The 22,130-nt window shown below is 41.3% G+C and overlaps 1 protein-coding gene across 2 annotated transcripts in view; it reads left to right on the plus strand.

Annotated features, from left to right (window-relative positions):
• Nucleotides 1-22,130, plus strand: part of LOC144507289 (latent-transforming growth factor beta-binding protein 2-like) — a 447,226-nt gene that overhangs the window by 116,656 nt on the left and 308,440 nt on the right. For both annotated transcript variants that reach the window (XM_078234343.1, XM_078234344.1), the window contains exons 4-5: nucleotides 1,947-2,143; nucleotides 4,137-4,307. In XM_078234343.1, coding sequence (XP_078090469.1) covers nucleotides 1,947-2,143; nucleotides 4,137-4,307 — 368 coding nt within the window. The remainder of the gene's footprint in view (nucleotides 1-1,946; nucleotides 2,144-4,136; nucleotides 4,308-22,130) is intronic.

Consider the following 22,130-nt stretch of genomic DNA (forward strand, 5'->3'; position numbering starts at 1 on the left):
CTCCATCTTTGCTGTTTGGAAATGACTGCAGTACCAGCTGTGCTCCCCCCCGCCCCCCCCGCGCCCCGCCCCAATTAACTGGTAGCTCTTGTAAGTGGGATCTTCATCCTTAAAGGTACCAAAGTCCTGGTGTCGGGCAGTTAACAACCTGATGAAGATGATAGGATTACCACTGCAGCCACTAAATTCAACTCCATTCCTACTGAACACCCCTGCAGGAAATATTTCAGTACTTCATTCACATAAAAAGCAGGTACACATGTTCAACTGCAGCAAACATTACTCATGTGGAGCTACAACAAAATACTGTGAATGCTGGAAGCCTGAAATCAAAACAGAAAATGCTGAATATACTCAAACACCTCAGGCAGCATCTGTGGAAAGAGAAATAGGGTAACATTTCAGGTACGTGATGTAAGATCTGAATATTGGGCTGGATTTTCAGAGTCGGGAAGAATCAGCAAGCTTTTAAAAATGATGGCCGGGACCCAATTCCTGACTTCCTTCCCAGGATTTCTCTCAGGATTTTGCTGGTTTGGGTCAAATGTCTGCTCCCTACAGTCCCAACCTGGCTGGCTTCATTTTGGGTATAGGCATGGCCTAGTCCTCTGCGGAGGTGAGGTGAGGCATATTCTGCATGACAGAATCCTTTAAAAGGCATATTCAGAAGGTCCTCCTCATACTCCCCTCTGCCAAATTATGCCCCGCAAATAACCCTTAAGACTTTCTATGCCATGGCAAATCCATGCCCATTGATCTACTATATATTGTAAAGAGCCATAGATTCCCCAAGATGTCAATACGATGTGTTTCAAAAAAGCTTTAACAATTCATAACTTTCAACAAAAAATCTCCTTTACTGCAGGGCAATAAAAATGTCAATCATTCTGATTTAGTTTCAATGACTGAAACTGCAAGCACTTGAAACCTCTTAAATTTATGTAAATAAACATTATGCAGTTGACATCAGAGATCTGAGAATAAGAGCTTTCAATCGAGCAGTGCTTTCTCTGTGGTGCACGTATTTTAACAGACTAATGGATTCTGGGCTCTCGGCCAATAATACATGATAAGGATTGGCTGACACCACCAAAATCCTAGACCTGGGGCTATAGGTGGCCATTGTGGTTGTTTCAGGGGCATACCTTGGCATAGAGTGGGACATGAGGCCATAGGAGTTGTTTAGGGAGCATACATTGGCTTGGGAATAGGAGATGGGTGGGAGGTATGAGGTGGCATGGATGGATCATTGGATGCATGTGTGGGGCGGGGGTGTGTTTGCAGGAATGTAAGGGTTGAGGGCTGGAGGGAATAGCCTGTTTTCATTTTAATTGGCACAAAGTCCCATAACACCAAAGCAGGTCTTTTAAACAGACTTCCTCAGTTCCTGGCAGCTGTTGTGGCTGCCTCTCACTATTTTCCAGGTTGGCTGGTCTGACTGCAGCCAGCACCTGACCCCCCCCTAATGGAAATTCTATCCTTGCGTGCACTCCCCTCATGGGGAAGGCAAGTAGAGCCAGGAACTTTTTCAACACCCACTACTCCCCTCAAGGATGAAAATCTAGGCTATTAACTCTGTTCCTCTCTCCACAGATGCTGAGCATTTCCTGCTGAGCAGTATTTTTTTATTTACTTATGTAAAGGCATTTTTGAAGTGTTTCTCAAATTCTCTTATATGTGTAACTGGATACATTTTGCTTGGCTGTGTTTTCCCAAAATAAATCTGTCATCTGCCTTAAGTGCTCGTTATTTACAAATTGTTTATAGCTGAAATTCTCCAACTCACCCGTTGCTGGGATTTTCCAGTCCCGCTGCTGAGATTGGAGATTTGGCTGAGAGCTGTAGTGGGCGTGCAAGATTAGAGAACTCGGGCTTATATTTCTTAACTTTGTTTTTTTTAAAAAACATGTTTTGAGTTTGATCTTTGATTTTTCTTCTTTCAACAGTACCCCGCGTAGGCATGGACAGCACGTTAATGCTCAGCAACTTTCAGGGACATCACGCACTGTGAAACACCTGTCAAATGGAAATGGACAGTTACTCTCCAATGTACTATTTAATGGGAATGGGCAGGCACGGGTTCAGAGCCGTTATGCTACAAATGGACAATTGTTCGCAGAAAATGAAAATGCGCTGCCACAAGGTGAGTGACAGGAATATATCTGTTTTGAATCTTATAGACTTGTTTCATTAACATTTTTCTGGGGGGTCAAAATTTAGTAAACTTCCCAAATTATTTCCTATAAGTTTTTCTCTTTGTCCTTTACCTGACTAGCCTATCATTTTAGCTGATAAATTGTCAGACGTGCAACTGCATTTGGACTGATGCCAATGATTTGAAACCAGACAGTAGTAGGGCAAGGACTTCTAAAGCAGGCCCCTGTTCTGAAAGTATGTTATTTCTCCCCTCCAAGTTTCCATTCTCCAGCTATCCAATTGAATTGGATTGGATTGAGACATTGAACAGAATTTAATGCTCTCTCCCAAAGTGAGTTTGGAAGCAGAGGGGCATTTAATCACCCTAGAGGGTTTGCAGTGGGGACTATGTGAGGATTTTTCCAGTCTCATCAACAGTGGGCAGCGTCATGCAGATGGAACAGGAAAGTGTGAAGGGCCAAAAGTCAGTTTCCCGCCAGCAAGTTTGCAATTTTCCACTCATGACTTTCATGGCAGGATGGGTAGTTTGGAACTACATTTGAACATTGTTAGTACTCATGAAGAAGCAGCTTGTCAGAATCATGCCTCTCCTTCAGATCAAATGGCCAAGCCGATGGCTAATTAGACCAGTGTGAATCACAACTAGATGCAAATGGGATGCACTTGGAGAACTTCACTTGTGACCTCAAGGTCAGGGCGGACTAATCCCAACACCTCTGCTGCGAGATAGTGGCTGGAATGCTATGGCTGTTCACGCCAGTGGGATTTTCCCATCTCGCTGCAATGAACGGAGATTTGGCTGGGCACCAAATTCTCTGACCTCGCTGCAGCAGGAGCATGGCATGTACAATTGGGAAGATCGTGCCCATGATGTGCTTCACGTTCAGGCATATATAATGAACTGAAAAGTGGACGATCTGGCACAGAAACCCATCACACTGGTTGGTGGGAAATGGACCACTTTTCATACCCATCACTGCACTTAAACTCCAGAGCAGAAAATGTCCCATGTTTTTTTCTTGGTTAACTCTATGTTCAATGTCATGCTTTATTAAAATAAGCACTTCTGGGCATCCATGCTGTTTGTTCCGGGACATTTGTCATTAAAGCTGGAACTGACTGGTTTTTGGAAACTTGAATTGATATTGTCCACTTTAAAATAAAAATTCCTATTTATATTTGCATATAATGACATATATTTCAAAAGTAGTTATTGCAAATAAAGGTAACAATTATAAATCCATGGCGATAAAAACATTTGGTTATCCAGATATGCATGATTTTTATCAAAAAGAGCATGCCTATATGTAATAGAAATCTTTTGTGGCAAATACTGTCCATTATTCTAAAGATAAAAAAATACTTTGGTTCTCTAGAAGCAGCAGGTATAAAAATTGTCTACTCCTTTTCAATTTACCTTTTAAGAAGATGAATTAAACATGCAATTCATTATTAGTAATTTATCAGAAATAGCAAGTGCATTAACATAAACCATACAACTTGAGAGGATTTAATTGTGATTCGGTCAGTTTAAAAGTCTGCATTCCACTTGACTCAAATCTAATTTGTGAGCAGCTGGAGGGTTCTGAGGGAACATTTTTTTTCTTTGCAAAACAACTAGTCATGTTGAACTTGGATTCTATTTTGAGGCCTTTAATTAATCCATTGATAGCCTTAACAATTGAATTCCTCGCATGCCTTTTATTGATTTGGTATAATTTGATAATGTGCTGTTCTTACTCAACATTCCACAGAGCCCTATACCTCATCCCCATGAAAACGGCTTGGAGCATAGCCCAATATAAACTGGATACACTTCATTCAGTCCTTGGTTTTCTGTCAGCTACTTTGTTGCATAACAACTGTTTCTGCACAAAACCTAATTCTTTCCATTTGGCAACAACTCCAAAGTTCTGGACCAATGATGATTTTCAAGTTCATTCTTCTTTGCTTATTTGTTGAAATATGATATCTTGCAGGAGGAAATTTGAGTACCAATATCGGAACAATAAAAATTGTCTTCACACCAACTATTTGCAAACGCCAGTGCATAAATGGAAAGTGTTACAACAATTGTAAGAAAGGTGACCCAACCACCCTTTACAGCGAAAATGGTTATGGTCCTGTGTCCAAATCAGGTTTTCGAATCTGTAAGTAAATTTACTATTTTTGGACTTCTTTCTCAAGAAGAATAGTGAATTTTTGTCCCCCTGTTACTTTGTTTACAAATATTCACATTCAAGATTCTATGACATTTGGAAAACTAATCTCCAAACAGATTAATGTATAGTTTAATGAAAACACTTTGGAATGTATCATTTAGACCTTCATGGACAATTAAGGGGAGATTTTAAGTTTGGTCAGACTTCGATGGCAAAAGATGTGCTTATGCTGCAGTGCTTGCCACAAGGCTCAAGCTGTTTTGAGAACCAGGTCTCACTTGCCTATCACTAGCAAACTGTGACCACAGAAGCAGTATTCACATGTAACTTACCTGTCAGGAGATTAGTTGTGAATTCCATCAGTTCCAACATGGAGATGAATCACAGGTTTTTCTAGCAATGTGTACATGCAGGCCATTGCTGTGGAGGTAATTTATACGGACCAAAAGATTTCCATGGGCCGGGGGATACACACTCCTGCTGGCCCTCCAAAAATATTTTCAAAAATAACGAATCTAACATTTTTCTGAATGCCTAGTTAGGAACTTGATGTTTTGTACCAATGGGAAGAATAGGTGTGGTACATGCCTCAGTAATACCTCAAAATTGTGTTTAGGTTGTGTGAATTTCATTGGAGCACAATTCTGACCACTTCTTTGCATCATCACCAAGACTGCCTATTTATATTGTTATGGTTCAAAGTGTTTTATGGAGCCCACCTGGATCATAAGTTTTGCACCTTGAATTTGGCTAGGAGAAGCATGATATGTTTCACCTCAGATATGATTCAAATGACCCATTAGGGAGCTTTTCTCAAACAATGTTTATTTAAGAATATAGTTAACATGCATGGAAAGAAAATTAGAAATAACATTTATCAATTACAAGCAAAAACAAAACAACCACAATAATGTATAACCTTTAACAAATATTATCTAAGATGTTCAAATCAAACCAATTCCATTAACAAAACCGTTTAAACAAGTTCAATACAGCAAAGTCTAATGCTCATGAGATGCTGGAATTGAGTCCTTTGGTTGGAGAATTGAACACTCTCAGTCTTGTAAGTTCTAGTAGTCCTCTTGACACACCAAGAATAGTTTGAAGTCAGAACAACTTCCCAGAACCCCAGGTAGACTCTGTTCAAGCCACCAACAGCAGATTCTCCCCTTCAGAAAGGCAAGACTGTGTTTTCAGATAACCAGCACAATTTCCAAATAAAACAGGGAGGGAGAGAAACACTTCTTTTCAGCTTGCGGTCCCTTCTAAAAACTCAAACTCAAACTGCAGCCAAACAGAAAAGAACCTTAAACTCTCTAGGAAGGAAACAAAATATGTCCAAAACCCATGACCTTTTCTCATAACAATGCAGGGCCATAAAACTAATCTCAGAGTAAACATAAACAACCCAATTTAAGCCACTAAAGTGGTAATAAAAGGACTCCTTGGAGACAGTTTGGCAACAATGATATCAGCTGAGGCTGTGAGTGTGGTGAACCATTGTTGGTTCCCACTGGATAGTACTGAGCCAGGGCTGGCCAGTACTACAAGGATGTATATATGTTACTGTTGGATTGTACTACTGTTACTGTTGGGTTAGGGTGGGGTTGTTACACCTGTGTTTGTTACTGTTGTGGCACATCCCAGTCGGGCTCCGCCTCCTGGGAGAGGTATAAGAGTCCCTGCTCTGACGGGACCCCTTCAGTCTGGGATAGTGTGCTAAAGTTCTGATAGCTTCATTGTTAGTTAATAAAAGCCTTCTTTTACTGAAGCTTCGAGCCTCGTGTCCAAATTGATGTGCATCAGTGAGCTGGGAGAATATGATTTTTAAAAAAACTCTTAAATGTACACTAACATCACAATATCTCTGTAAAATCTCTCAACATTGCCCTCCCTCAACCCATCTGCTTCAGACTCTCAACCATGCCTTTGTTAATTGTGGATTTGCTGATTCCAACACACTGCTGACTGTTCTTCCATATGTTACCTTCCATAAACTTGAGGTCATACAGAACTCTGCTGCCGTGTCCTCACTCAAGTCCTGTCCACCCATCACTTCTGTGCTCGCTGAGCTACAGAAGTTCCTGGTTAAGTAAGGCCTCAATTTTGAAATTCTCGTCTTTGTTTTCCAATCCCTTCATGGCCTTGCCCCTCCGTTCCTTCTCTCCATACCTATTTCCTTTTTTACATGGCAAAACGTACCTCTTTGACCAAACTTTCAACCATCTGCCCTAATATTGCCTTATACAGCTCTGTGTAAAAGTTTGTGTTATAATACTCTGAAAAGCAAGTAGCATGTTTTATTATGTTAAAGGTACTATATCAGTATAAATTGCTGTGGTTATAATAGGAATAGGCTCTTGCTTGAAACTCTTGAGTTGCCCTGGAAAACAATCAAACAAAAATAACTGTAAACTGAATCAAAGTGTCAAAGTGTAAATAGGATGGTAAGTGTGTCACCAGGATTTCTGGGGTACACCCACCCTGATTCTGTTGTGCAAAGACCTTCTGTGTTTTCAATATTGATTCAGAAATAAATTGCTTTTTGCATCAATGTTGCATTTTTCTGACAATGTTGCATTTTTCATTTTATGAGATTTGTTTTTTGGTTACCTATGATTTATTAGTGAGCAAAAACTTACAAGATTTAATGACAAATAAATCACTGATATCTAAAGATTTAGGCTAATTAAAAGTGAATAAATTGGTACAATAAAATGGGATTAAGATTTAAGAGTGCTTGGATTAGCAGAACTAGAAAAAGTTCAAAGATGTTTTGCATTCTGAAGAAATCAGCTTTAGAAAGTTATTAAATGACACTATGATGATGGCTTGAATTCAGATAAAACGGTGCCTGTGTAATTTCATGGGTCATTCACCATAAGTGTTCAAAAGTAAAGTTTATTTATTAGTCACAAGTTAGCTTATAATAACACTGCAATGAAGTTACTGTGAAAATCCCCTAGCCGCCACACTCAGGCACCTGTTCGGGTACACAGAGGGAGAATTTAGCACGGCCAATGCACCTAACCAGCACCTCTTTCGGAATGTGGAAGGAAACCGAAGCACCTGGAGGAAACCCACACAGACACAGGGAGAACATGCAGACTCCACACGGACAGTGACCCAAGCCAGGAATCAAACCCAGGTCCCTGGAGCTGTAAGGCAGCAGTGCTAACCACTATGCCACCGTGCTTCCTAATGTATAATTCTCTGATAGTGCATGCGTAGATAGGTAAAGGCATAAAAAGACCAGACATGTTTTGTGTCTCAAGTCAGGCAATGGAATACAAGAATCAAGAATTTATTATCAATTATATAAAACTTATGCTAGTCCAAAGCTAGAGTGTTCTGTGCAGTTTTAAGTTATGTTAAAGTCATATAATGTAAATTCACCAGGTTAGTACCAATTACGGAAAATGATATTTAAGAGCAGATATTTGAAATACTGGGATAAATTCTACTGGAATGGTGAAAGCCTAGTTGAGACTGGAAGCAGAAGTTTCCCCAGGGATTTTTTCTCCCCCAAACTCAAATCTGCCATCATCACCCCTCTCCTCAAAAAACCTACCCGTGATCCCTCTGTTCATGCAAATTTACCAATGCATCTTTAACCTCTCTTTCCTATTCAAAGCCCTCAACTATGTTGCTGTCTCCAAATCTGTTTCCATCTTTCCTGAATTTTGAATCTGTCCAGTCGCAATACCAAAACAGCTCTTATAAAGTAATAAAATACATTATTTTAAATTATGGCTGATAAGCTGTTCCTCCGCATCCTTTGCAGTCAGTCTGATGCTTTCAACACAGTTGATCAGACAATCCTCTGTTTTCCAACTGAGTGATTTTGCCCGTGCTTAGTTACATTCTTGTCTATCTATCCATAGTAAGAAGTTTAACAACACCAGGTTAAACTCCAACAGGTTTATTTGGTAGCAAAAGCCACACAAGCTTTCGGAGCTCCAAGCCCCTTCTTCAGGTGAGTGGGAATTCTGTTCACAAACAGGGCATCTCCACATCATATCTATCCATAGCCAGAGAATCACCTGCAGTGGCTTCTCTTCTCACTCCTGCAGCATTAATTTCTGAAGTCCTCCAAGGATCTATCCTTGACTCCCTTCTACATCTTACCTACATGCAACCCTTCAGTGATACTATCCAAAATTACAATGCTAGTTCCACATACATGCTGGCAGTACTCAGCTCCTCCTGTGCATCTGGTTTGTCACAGTGCTTGTCCAACATCTTGCATTGCATGAATATAATTATTTTCACTAAATATTGGGAAGGCTGAATTAATTGTCTTTGGTACCATCACATTCAATTCCCTGGCATTGTAAACAATCCTGGGAATTGTCTGAAGCTCAGGTGACCTTGATGAGCTTCAGTCCACATACCCACTGTATTACTAAGACTACCTACTCTTGTCTCCGATTCTGCATCAGCCTAATTGCTGCTGAACCCCCGCGCGTGCCTTTGGCACCTCTAAACTTAACTATTTCAGTCGCTTCCTGACCTATCTGCCTTTCAGCCTACATAACCTTGTGCTCATCTGCTGTCTCTATTTTTACCAGCTCCAAGTCTTGTTTATCCATTTCCCCTTTTCTTTCTGACTTATGCTGGTTTGTGATCTATCAACACCTCAATTTTAAAATCCTCATGCTTTCAACACTCATAGGACCATAAGAAATAGGAACAGGATTAGGCCTTTTGGCCGCTCAAATCTGCTCCCCCATTCAGTAGGATCATGATCATGATCTGACATTTCTCATGTCGACTTTCCTGTCTTTTCCCTATAACCCTTCATTCCCATACTGATCAAAAATCTATTTACCTCAGCCTTAATTATACGCAATGCCACCACAGGTCTCTGGGACAAGGCATTCCAAAGACTCACAATCATGGAGAGACGAAATTCCTCCTCATCTCAGTCTTAAATTGGTGCCCCTTTATTCTGAGACTATGCCCTCTAATCCTAGACTCTCCATAAAGGGAAACATTCTCTCAGCATTTACCCTTTTAAGCCCCATAAGAATCCTCTATGTTTCAATGAGATCACCTCTCATTCTTCTAAATTAGTTGAATCCCAAGCTGTTAAACCTTTCCCCAATCCTTCCATACCGGGGATCATCCTAGCGAACCTCCTCTGAACTATCTCCAATGATATAATATCTTTCCTTAAATAAGGGGAACAAAACTGTTCACAGTACTCCAGATGTGGTCTCATCACTACCTTGTACAGTTGCAGCAAAACTTCCCTACTCTATACTCCAATCCCCTTGAAATAAGGGCCAATATTCCATTAGTTTTCCTGATTGCACCTGTGTGCTAGCTTTCTGTGTTTTTTGCACAAGTACCCCCAATTTGTGTTGCAGCTTTCTGCAGTTTATCTCCATTTAAATAGTACTTTGTTTTTTGTTCTCCCTTCCAAACTGAACAACTTTACATTTTCCCACATTATACTCCATTTGCCAGTATTTTGCCCTCTTAACCTATCAATATCACTTTGTAAGCTGCTTGTATCCCTCTCGCAACTTGCCTATTTTTTTGTTATCTGCAAATTTGACTACAGTACATTCAGTTTCTTCCTCCAAATCATTAATATATATTGTAAACAGTTGCGTCCCTGTGGAACCCCACTGGTTATAGGTCACCAACCTGGAAAAGAACCCCTATCCTCCCTCGCTGTTTCCTGCCCATTATTCAATTCTCTATCCATGCCAGTATACCACCTCCAACACTATGGGCTCTTATCTTACGACTTAACTTTTTGTGAGATACCTTGTCCTTCTGGAGGTCCAGATACAGCACATCCATTCTGGTTGCGACTTACTTGAAAAAGTCTAATAAATTAGTTAGACATGATTTCCTTTTCATGAAGGCATGCTGACTCTGCTTGAAAAGATTATGATTTTCCAAATGTGCTGCTGTTACTTCCTTAGTAATTGAGTCCATCATTTTTCCAACAATAGGTGTTAGGCCAATTGGCCTATATTTACATCCTTTTTGTCTCCTTCCCCTTCTGAATAGAGGTATCGCATTGACGCTGCATGTTTACTGTCTTTCCTGCTAATTTGTCCGCCCAGTCCACTTTAGCTAATTCCATCCTCATTTCATTGTAATTCCCTTTATTTAATTTAAGCCCAGTTGTTTCTGACCCAAGTTTCTCACTCTCAAACTGAATATTAAATTCTATTATGTTATGATCCCTACTTCCGAGGGGATCTTTTACTCTGAGGTCATTTATTAAATGTGCCTCCTTATCCATTACCAGATCAAAAATAGCCCCTCCTACAGTTGGCTCCATGACATATTTCTCCAGGAAACTATCCCTAATGCACTCTATGAATTTGTTGTCGTAGCTATCCTTTCCAGCTTGATCAATCAAACAACATGAAGATTAAAGTCACCAATAATTATTGCTCTATTCTTTTACATGGCCCTCCATAGTCTTGCCTCTCCCAAATGCCAGCCCTACATGCCTTCAAGTACTCTATGCTCTTCCATATCTCTTAGACATGCCTGATCTCCATCACTTCAGCATTGGTGGCTATTCGTTCAATGAACCCCAAGCTCTGGAATTCCAACCCTAAACTTCTTTGCCTCCATCTCTCTCTCCTCCTTTAATATTCTCCTCAAAAACCCTTCTTTGGCCAAAGTTTTGGTCACCTGTCCTGATGGTTCATTCTTTTACTCAGTATCAAATATGTTTTTATGTGAGTCACTTTGTAAAGTTTTTTTATAATAAAGGTTCTATATTAATGCAAGTTGTTGTTCTTCATAGAGTGAGGAAGATTAAAGGGAGATGTGATTAAGTAGATAAGGAAAAACCGATTTCACTGGAGGGTGGATTGCTAACTAGAGGACATAGATTTAAGATAGCTGGCAAAAAAGCCAGTTCGGAGATGAGGAAAATGTTTCTTTACTCAGCATGTTGTTATCATCTGGAATGCATTTCCTGAAAGGGTGGTGATAGCAACTTCAATACTAACTTTCAAAGGGAAATTTGATGTACACTTAAAATAAGAAGATTTATGGAGCTCGGGAGCTGAGGATTGGGACCAGTTAGTTCTTTTAGAGTCAGCGAAGGCATGACTAGCTAAATGGCCTCTTTCTGTGTTGTATAAGTCTATGAATTTCGTAAAATGAAAATTAGAATAAAATGTCTTGACTTCCCACAAAAAGACCATGAACTTGTCACGGTATGGTTCAAAAGCACAACCTGTGTCTTGCCACTCCTCCTCTATTAGAAAAACCTGTGCCATAACAGCTTTTGAAGATGATTGGTTTGTTATGTGAATCAGTCAATAATCAACTAAATAAAAATTAACCCAGTATTCTGGCTTTAATAACCAGCACATGGGTATCTTAAGTTTTGTGATATTCACCAGAGTCAACAAGGCGAGAGCATGGCTGGTAATCATAGGTATGTGAAATTGAAATATCAGCAACATCATCAGCAGCTGCTGCCTATGCGCTACACCACAGGACAAAGTGGCTGGACCCTGAATTTCTTCTCATCTAACTCCTTCCAGTGATTCACAAGTGACATCTGCAGATTTCTCAATCTGCTGCCCAAAAGTGCATCTCTCAGATGACTAATGCCATGTTTACTAGGACCACCACTTTGCAACTGATGAGGCTTGTCTTATTTGCTGCTATGGCTAGATACCCACAAGTACAGGGAGTGACAGTCTGCCTGCATGTGATGATCAATGTGCTCTCAGATCAACCAGCTCTTTTTGTCAATTGGAAGGAATTCCACTCCATTAATGTTCAGGTGGAATGTTAGCACAGCAAGGTTTTTATGCACGTCAATGCAATTTATCGTGGAATCTGGGATCAAAATACATCAGTAACATTTCCCATAGCTCTTTTCACCTTTGGAAAGAGTCAAGAAATGGCTCCTTGGAACAAGAGAAAGACTGGCCTGGAGATAACTGCTGGGCCACCTGTAGTTCTCTGCCTCTTTGTGTTTTCATTTCTGCAAGGAGAGAAAGAAGAGACCTATGTCTGAGAAGGCTGGTTGAGAAGGTTGGCCTGTAATGAGAGGCTGGGTAAATTGGGCCTATAGTATCTGGAATTTAGAAGAATGACAAGTGATCTCATTGAAACATACAGAATTCTGAAGCAGCTTGACAGGATAGGCACTGAGAAATTGTTTTCCTGGTTGAGGATCTAGAACTCGGGCACAGTCTCAGGATAAGGGGTCAATCATTTAGGACTAGGGGGGAGGAGAAATTTCTTCACTCAAAGGATTGTGAATCTTTGGAATTCTTTGACCCAGTGAGGTGCAGAAGAAGACTTGGGAAAGTAGAGCAGGTGCGATTAGTTTACATCAGCTTTTTTGGCATTGTGTTAAGATGAAGCTGAGTTTTAGTACATGTGTTAGCTGGTCAGATGAGGAGATGCCTTGCAGAAGAGGAATATGTACATGTACATGGTGTATTGGTATGAGGAGTGAGGTGCAAGAGAAAGCTTGGAAGTTGAGAATGATGGTAGTTGGGTTTAGCTGTACATCAACTATACCATTCATTTTTCCTGCCCTGATTAGGTCATTGAACTTCTTCTGGTACTTTCACCAGGAATCTTCTTGATTTTAGAGGCAAGCTTCTTCCTGCCCTCTACAGGGAACAGAATCTTCCTGTGGACCCTTATAGCTTGCAGTATCATATCTACGGATGCATTGGAGAAGCATGGTGCTGTCTTGCCTTGTTTTGTCTAAATTCCTTTTAGTTCTGTCTGAAGACCCCTAACTGTGGTCCTGGCACACTCCTTTTAAACACTTAAACTGACATACACTGCTGTAGGCTATCATCACATTCACTTGCAGTAATTGGCTGGGACGGTTGCACAGTGGGTAGCACTGTTGCCTCACAGTACTAGGAACACTGGTTCAATTCTGGCCTTGGGTGACTGTGTGCAATTTGCATGTTCTCCCATGTCAGTGTGGGTTTCCTCCGGGTGTCCCAGTTTCCTCCCACAGTCCACAGATGTGCAGGTTACAAGGATTGGCTATGCCAAATTGCCCCTTACAGTCCAAAAATATGTAGGTTACGTGTATTAGCCAGGGTAAGTGTGTTGGGATATGGTGATAGAAAGGGGGGAGTTGGGCCTGGATTAGATGCTCTTTTGGAGTGTCAGTGCAGACTCAATGGGCCGAATGGCCGCCTTCTGCATGTAGGGATTCGATGGATTCTACGGAAGTGAAGAGGTCAGATGAAAATACAGTGACTGAGTTAAAAACTAACTGACAAATATGCTGTTGAATTTCCTCATTCCTGTTGCGAGCAAAATTTTGCCCATTAAATTTTGGAAATCGATTTCATTGAAATGATTTAGGAAAGTTTATGAGGTTTCACTCCTGGTGTAGAACATCACTTGATGATGATTGACATTAGTAACCAAAAAAAATAGTGTTTGTGCCTAATTTTGTGATTCACAGTCCTGTAAAGTAAGACATCTGAGTCTTCTGAGCTGAAATGCAACCATAAATTCCTTCATGTGCTCTCCTCAAAAATTTGCCCTGAAGCTTTTCGTGTCTGGGTTGCAATAAATACATTTCTTAATGGATAAATTTGAAAAATAAAACATAAAAGCTCTCAATGCTGAAAATCTGGAATTGAAAAATAGAAAATATCTTGAAATATATAACAGGTCTACCAACATCACTAAAGTGAGAAGGCTTATTAAGCCTCTTGTTAGATGTTTTGTCAGAGTTCAGATGAGGGGCCCAAAATGAAAAAAAAACATTTCTTGAATCTTTACAAATATTAATGAACTTGTTTCAGCATTTCCAGATCTCTCCAAAAATGTTTGACGTAGAAAAAGAACTTGTTACACAGAGCCACAGAATAACGTAGTTAAGGATTTTAAAATAAATAATTAAGATTTGGATATTCTCAGAATGCATGTAAAATAAAAAACTCTATTCTTCTTTCACCTTACGTTCTGCATCCTGAGCCAGTTACTGATCAAAGTTTTGAGAAGAGAGTTAGTCCAAATTTTCTTAGAAATTGGTCCATGCAACATGCCAAGACCCCAGAATGGTAGCAGGAAATGTACGCGCCTTTCATCCATAAATGCTCTATCCATATATTTGACAAGGGCAAACAAGAGATGCCCTTTACCCATGCCTGAAGCAGGCCTTTACAGATACAAATAAGGAACCTATTGTCTGTTTGAGACTCCAGGCCATATATTTGTGGAGTTGGGAAGAGCTCATGGACCTTTAACAGTGGCATGCAGGGCATGCAGCTGTCCAGAAATGGAAAGAAATTGGGAAGAACTCACCCAGGAAGCCCCCGTCTCACACACAAGACAAAGCTTTGCTGGAACATTCCAACGTATTTTGAAGGGTCCTCGCATTTATTGCCAGCCAACCTCAGAGATGGCATAAGCCCTCTTCTAATTGTTTTGGATACTTCTACATCTGGGCATCCTCACATCTTCGACCATAGAAAAAAGAGATACTCAGCCAGAAATGCATGCTCCAGCATTCTAAACCTATAATTATTGCAGCAACAGGCTCAGCACTGTCCCTTGCCCCTGAGTAAGCCTCCAAAGCCCACAAAATATAAAGGAAATGGAGATCTGACATTGGGCAGGCTTTTCAGGCCACGTTTTCCCATCCTTCCTACAACAATGCCCAATGTTGCGGGACTGGAAAGTTCCAGCCAATGGGCATTCATTGAGAGAAAAAGTCAGGAAAATACTCGTAATCTGACAAAAATGTGCTGAAATGGAAGAAAAGTAATCACAATAAATGGCCTTAATTTCAGTAGCTGATTAAACATCATTATAATGTTGCTAAGAAAGTTAGAAATAAGTAAATACTAAAATAGGGATAAAAATATCTTGCTACCTATTCCATTATAACAACAAATCACTAATAGAAGATTGAAAGAACAATAATACACTTTCTATGTGAATAAAGAATAATATGGGATAAATTGCATTTCAATAGAGACTATTATGTAAACTTATTCCAGAGCTTTGAGATGGAGATTAAACAAAAATGCTACTTTAGAATATTTATTTGATTTGTGTTGTCATAGTTACAGAATTAAATCTTTTTTTCCTGTTATGAGTATCAGTTTTGGAATTCACAACACTTTTGTAATGGACCTGTGCCAAAGTGTTTGCCTTGCTGTAATTGTGAGAGAAACAACAGCCGATAGGTTTGTCATTTGGTACACTAATATAGTCTGTATTATTTTTCAGTACTACATCATCTTTTCATTTCCTTGTGAAAATTCATGTTGAAATTCCAAACGTTTCTTCTGGTTTTGCAAGGTTGTTTTAAGCATTAGAATGCCAGACAACAAGAAGTTCATTGTGCCTGAAAGTAAGAGTAACGGAGAATGATTAATATTTGTCAGTATCGGAACTACTAAAGATGCAAACCGTCATCAATAGCTAGGTCAAGTGTTTTAATACATTCTCCACTGGGCAATTTATTAATGATGTGAAACCAAAATTAAAGTGCAACTTACTTCAGTTACCCACAACAGAATTTGCATTGAAATAATAATTTAAGTTATTTGGTTAAACATATTTCCTGATGGGCTAGCAATGTCCAGTTTAATATTGTAAGTTTGTTTATTAAAAAACAAACAGTAACTCATTGCACTTATATAGCATATTTATCATTAACAAAATTGCAAGGCAATTCACAGACAGACAATGAGAGGGAGGTTCTTTTTTTCCCTTAAATGAATAATATGCAGACTAAATCTAGAAGTGCAAGTGAACGAATACAGGGCGAAATTTTCCGATATTGTACGCCCTGCCATCGCTGCCAGTGAGAATGGAGAATTTGACGCTCAGTTAAATCTCCATTCACAGCAGCGCAACCAGAGCATCCCAGCTGCAGACAAGGTCGGAGAATTCTGGCCACAGCTTTTCATGGCACATATGGATAAGTGGTAAATTCTAACCTTGCCTGTGACACTCAGATCCCTAGAATAAATAATAATTTTAAAAAATCACTTTCCGTCATAGTTACATTTTATACAGGAGAAATCCATTGCCCATCTTGCATGCCCTTCCAAAGCTCTCATTAATTTCCTTCCTGTAATTTGGGAATCAATCCCATTTCTTAAGAGCATAGGAAATAGGTGCAGGAACCCTTCAAGCCTGTTATGCCACTCAACAAGGTTATGGCTAATCCGATTGTGAACTCAACTCCACCTTCTGCCTGTTTCTTCCCCCACTGTCTGAAAAACAAAAATCTGTCTAACTCAGTCAAGAATATGTTCAATGATCCATCTTCCACTCCTCTCTGGGTAGAGAATTACAAATAATGACTCTTTGAGAGCAGAAAGCTTCCTTGGCTCTTAAGTGAAAGACCTCTTTTGCTGAAACTGTGCCTCCTTGTTCCACATCCCCAATGAGGGGAAGGATCCTCTCAGCTTATCCATATGTTTCAATATTATGTTTCAATAATATCTCATCTGTTGCTTCTTACTGCTTGGACAAGCTGAGTGGCCAGGGTTCAGTTGTCTTCCTGGCAGCATTGGTTTGCAGGTTTTCAGGTTGGAAAACTAACTTTAAAAGGAGAATCACATGAAGGTTGCTATCTCCCTCCTCACATATTGCGTCCAGTTTTCAGAAAGGCCTGAAGGCAGGAACTGTTTTTGTTGACTTACCCTGTGTCTGTGACAGTGTGCTGTACAGGAATCCGAAAATCATAGAATCCCTACAGTGCAGAAGAAGGCCATTCAGTCCATCGAGCCAGCACCAACAACAATCCCACCCAGGCCCTATCCCCGTAGCCCCACATATTTACCCTGTTTGTTCCCCTGACACTAAGCACAATTTAGCATGACCAATCAACCTAACCCGCACATCTTTGGACTGTGGGAGGAAACCAGAGCACCCGGAGGAAACCCACGCAGACACTAGGAGAATGTGCAAACTTCACACAGTCGGCTGGAATTGAACCCCTGGTGCTTTGAGACAGCAGTGCTAACCACTGTGCCACCTGCTGAATCCTGCTGAAACTCTCCAAAACCATGTGCTGTGTGAAAACTTACAACTAAATAACTCCATGATCAGCAATTGACAGCACCTTTGAGATCAAATGACCCACCCACACATAACCACCAATGGGCTCCCACAGGGATCAGACCTGGCACTAACTTTCCTCAGCATATATGTGCCAGTGACCTCCCCCCCAAAAAGTCATATCAGCTGACGAGTTGTCCCTGGCTTTCCAGGATAATGAACTTCAAGACATTGAGAAAGAATATAACTGAAAATCTATGTTCTCTGGAAGCCCACTTCAGAAAATCGAGACTTCAAGTAAAAACTGCCAACACTGTTGTTTCAGCCTTCCACCTGTACAACTCAAAGGTCAAGGAAGAACTTAACATGCAGTTTTATGCCCAATCACTCACCCGTGACCCAGCACCAAAATACCTTGGCATCACTCTGGACTGTACATTGATCTGCCGGCTACTCAGGCGGAATCTCATATGGAAACAGATGGGTATCACCTGGGGAAGCAGAGGCAACACACTAAAACTGCTTCACTCACCCTGGCCTACCCAGCAGCTGAGTACTGCTGGTCAATCTAGTTCAGGGGTCGCCACACAAACATGGCAGATATTCATCTCCGGAAAATCATAAGGATTATTTCTGGGACATTGAGACCAACACAGCTCTTGAATGGCCTCCTGTGCTAGCACATACTGAACCTCTTGATATCCATTAATGAAGCACTCCTATTTATACAGCACCTCAAAAAAAAATCCATGCACTGGTCTGAAATCCGATCATCTCTACTGGAACATACTCCACATTTTACAAACTGGCAACAGCCCCACCGTGCCTTGGTAATTGACCCAAGTGGTGAAGTGCAAATCTTTAACCTTTCACAGAAAATCTAGACAGCCCTCAACCACTGGAGAACGGGTCGGAAAGATGTGGCTACTTTTTCCACTCGTGGAACATGAGGAACAGCTCAAATTGTGATCATCCAACTCAGACCATTGCCCACATATTGAACTTCTGTCCTGAGAGATCCATTCCTGGTAGCATCACAACCATTCACAGTACATCAGCTGAAGCCGTTGAATGGATTGATAACCTCGAGAAAGAGGTATAACTGCTTCCCAGCCATATAAGTAAAAAAAAACCTCATTCTTCTAAACACCAATGAGTATAGGCCCAATTTGCTGAACCGTACCTCATCCTCACCCCTTCATTCAAGGAATCAACCTATTGCACCTGCTCTTATTTTTTTCTAATTCAAGTATATTCCTCCTTAAATTAGGAGACAGAAAATGTACACAATAGTCCAAGAGTGGTGTATGCAAAACTGCACAGTATTAAGAAGTTTGAGGGGACCAAAATCTCACCCTATGTATTTTTTAAATAAAATATATATAGGTATCCTTATGGCTATTTATAAAATTTAAAAGATTGGACCAAAATCTTTTAAAATGGCTGAATCTATGTCTGTCTGTGACCCCTGAACAAAAGGAGCTACCTGATACTAGTGAAGAAACCTATCTCTTGTTATCTCTGAAGAGACACTAATAACACATTGGGGATTACACAGATGAAACTCGAAGAGAAATACACTACGGCCTTCTACAATTTATAACCCTGGTCCCTGGTTGGCTAACCAGAGTCTACCCATTTGCTTGAACAAAGGGCACCGCAACCTTCCTTTCAATTCTTATTTAGCCATCTTGGGGACCAAGATGGGGTTACACACCTTTGTCAAAGACACTGTGAAGAAATGGGAATCATATGAAATTGACCTCTAGCTTGTGTAACTAGTAAAATTGTCTTTACTGTAAAATTTCAAGTCTGCTGGTTACCATCCTGCAAGCAGCCTCAGAGAAAAGGGGTTCTTTCCAGATTCAATACCTGACCTATGTACACAGTTTCTGCTGGAACGGCATCGGTTTTCAGCCCACCAACCTCCATGAAGGAGTTCCTCACTTGATCTTGATCCTCGACTCTGAACCCATGGGAAACAATGGGGGTTCTGCCCCCAATTTTGACAGGCGATAATGGCGGAAGGAGTGGAGAATTGAGAGAGAGTCCCAAAACATCAGCAGGAATTCCCTGCCCGATCTTTCTTGCCCTCTGGCAGTGATGTAATGGGGTTCCCGCTATTTGAATACATTTTAATATAATTAGCAGGCCACCACCCATAGGAAAGTTCCCCCCTCCCCCAATGGCGTGACCACATTGGTGGTGTTTACAAGTTTTTAAAAGGAGGAAAGTGGGGAACGGAAACCACTGGGGTGCACAGGTAAGCGTGCAGCCCCTAGGGGGGAAGAGGGTCATGCATGGGCAGTACTCTGATACTGCTCCCTTGCAGTGCCAGGGGAAGTCCAAAGGATGAGTGCTGGGGATTCCATGTCTGTAATTGGGGGAGGTGGGGTCCATGTCCATTGGATGGGGGAGTGGGGGGGGAAGGATTCTGTTGGAGGGAATTCCATGTTGGTGGGGTGGGGGTCCATGTTGGTGGGAGAGGTTGCTGCCTAAGTGTTTAAAAATATGGCGGGAAATGCCGGGGTGCAGCCAGCAGACTACATTCCACTTTTCCCGCCTGAACTCACACTTTGGCAAAACTGAGAAAATTGAACCCAATATTTCTTTTTGCTATCCTCTTTTGCTGTAGAATGCAAAGAAGGCAATATTGATTCTCGCCTCCAATGATTTTAGTGTGTACAAATCAACTAACCATTTGAGTTCATTCTATCTCAAGTTTGTTGTAGGCTTATTAATAGAAAATTGGATCACGGCAAAACTGAGGGATTGGAAAATATGCCACTGCTTGTAAATGGAGAAGCAAATCAAAAAACAACTTTTTGTTTATGGATGGGTGGTGAGAGTGTTAAGACACAGGCCAGAAACTCCAAGATGTTTTGTGAAATGAGCCTAGACCCTTAGCTTTACATTTGATTTTGGCATGGGGGGATAAGTTGTTTCGCTTCATGTATGATTCAAGTGAGCCACTAGGAAGTTTTATCAAACAAAGTTTATTTAAGAACACAGCTAGAATATAACAAAATAATTATAACTTTTACCAACTACAAGATTTAAACATCACACAATATAACTCTTAATAGCTAGCTATCTCTGTTGTTCCAATTTTAAAACCATATCCCACAGATATTTGTCCAGTTTCCCAGAGGGATTTTATCTTCCCATCTGCACTCAGAATGCCTTACCAGATCCCAAAGCAACCCCAACAGTGAGAGCCAAGGAGACCCATGATGACAGACATCCTGGTATGGAAGCCTTGTTACTCACTGAACACCAGGTCTTGGGAGGGCGGACAGGGTTCTTGCAAGTTTGTTGGGGGGGCACTAGAGCTTTCGGACACCAAGCCTCCTAATAGGACCATCCGGTAGCAAACGTGGCCTCCCTGGTCCTCCTAACATGCTGGACTCTTGCTGTCACCTGTCCTTCATCCTCAGGTCATCCTCTGGCTCTCCCTGGTCCGCCTCCTCCTCCCCAGAGAAATATGCATTGTCCTTCTCCAGAATGTTACTTTGCTGTTGTGCAAGGCACAACAGACCACCAAGATGCGGGCAAACATCTGGGGGCAGTACTGAAGAGCACTGCCAGAGCGGTCTAGGCAGTGGAACCGATCTTGAGCGTGCCAATGCTCTGTTCAATGACAAATCTGGTGGCAACCTGGACCTCATTGTAGCAAGGCTCTACCACGGTCTCAGGCCTCCGCACCAGCATTATCAGTCATGACCTCAGCGGGTAGCCCCATGAACATTCCAGCAGCCTGGGGTGGTCCTGGAAGACCGCAGGATGAAGCTGTCACGCTATTATACTCATTGCACCAGGGCAGTCAGTGCATGAACTGTGACTTGTAGCCCAATGGAGAGTCAGATGTTAGCACCCTGACCCTGCCCTCAGGATGTCTGTCCCGACTTCTTTGTCTAACATACAGCCATAGAAACCAGAAGCAGGAGGAGGCCATTCAGCCCTCCGAGTTTGCTCCATCATTCATTATTATCATGGCTGATCATCAAGGATGTGGAGGGCATTAGCTATGAGGAGAGGTTGGAGAAACTTGGTTTGTTCTCACTGGAACGACGGGGGTTGAGGGGTGACCTGATAGAAGTCTACAAGATTATGAGGGGCATGGACAGAGTGGATAGTCAGAAGCTCTTTCCCAGGTGAAAGAGTCAATTACTAGGGGGCATAGGTTTAAGGTGCAAGGGGCAAGGTTTAAAGGAGATGTACAAGGCAAGTTTTTTATATACAGAGAACATAAGAACATAAGAAATAGGAGCAGGAGTAGGCCATCTAGCCCCTCGGGCCTGCCCCGCCATTCAACAAGATCATGGCTGATTTGAGGTGAATCAGTTCCACTTACCCGCCTGCTCCCCATATCCCTTAATTCCCTTATCGATCAGAAATCTATCTACCCGTGATTTAAACATATTCAAAAAGGTAGCCTCCATCACTTCAATGGGCAGAGAATTCCAGAGATTCACTACCCTCTGAGAGAAGAAGTTCCCCCTCAACTCTGTTCTGAACCGGCCCCCACTTATTTTGAGGCTGTGCCCTCTAGTTCTGGTTTCCCTGCTAAGTGGAAAGAATCTCTCTCCCTCTATCCTATCCAGCCCCTTCATTATCTTATATGTCTCTATAATATCACCCCTCAGCCTTCTAAACTCCAACGAGTACAGACCCAATCTGTTCAATCTCTCCTCATAAGCTACACCCCTCATCTCCGGTATCAACCTGGTGAACCTTCTCTGCACTCCCTCCAAGGCCAATATATCCTTTCGCAAATAAGGGGAGCAAAACTGCACACAGTACTCC

This window comes from Mustelus asterias, chromosome 18 (assembly GCF_964213995.1).
Source record: "Mustelus asterias chromosome 18, sMusAst1.hap1.1, whole genome shotgun sequence".
Lineage (NCBI taxonomy): Eukaryota > Metazoa > Chordata > Chondrichthyes > Carcharhiniformes > Triakidae > Mustelus > Mustelus asterias.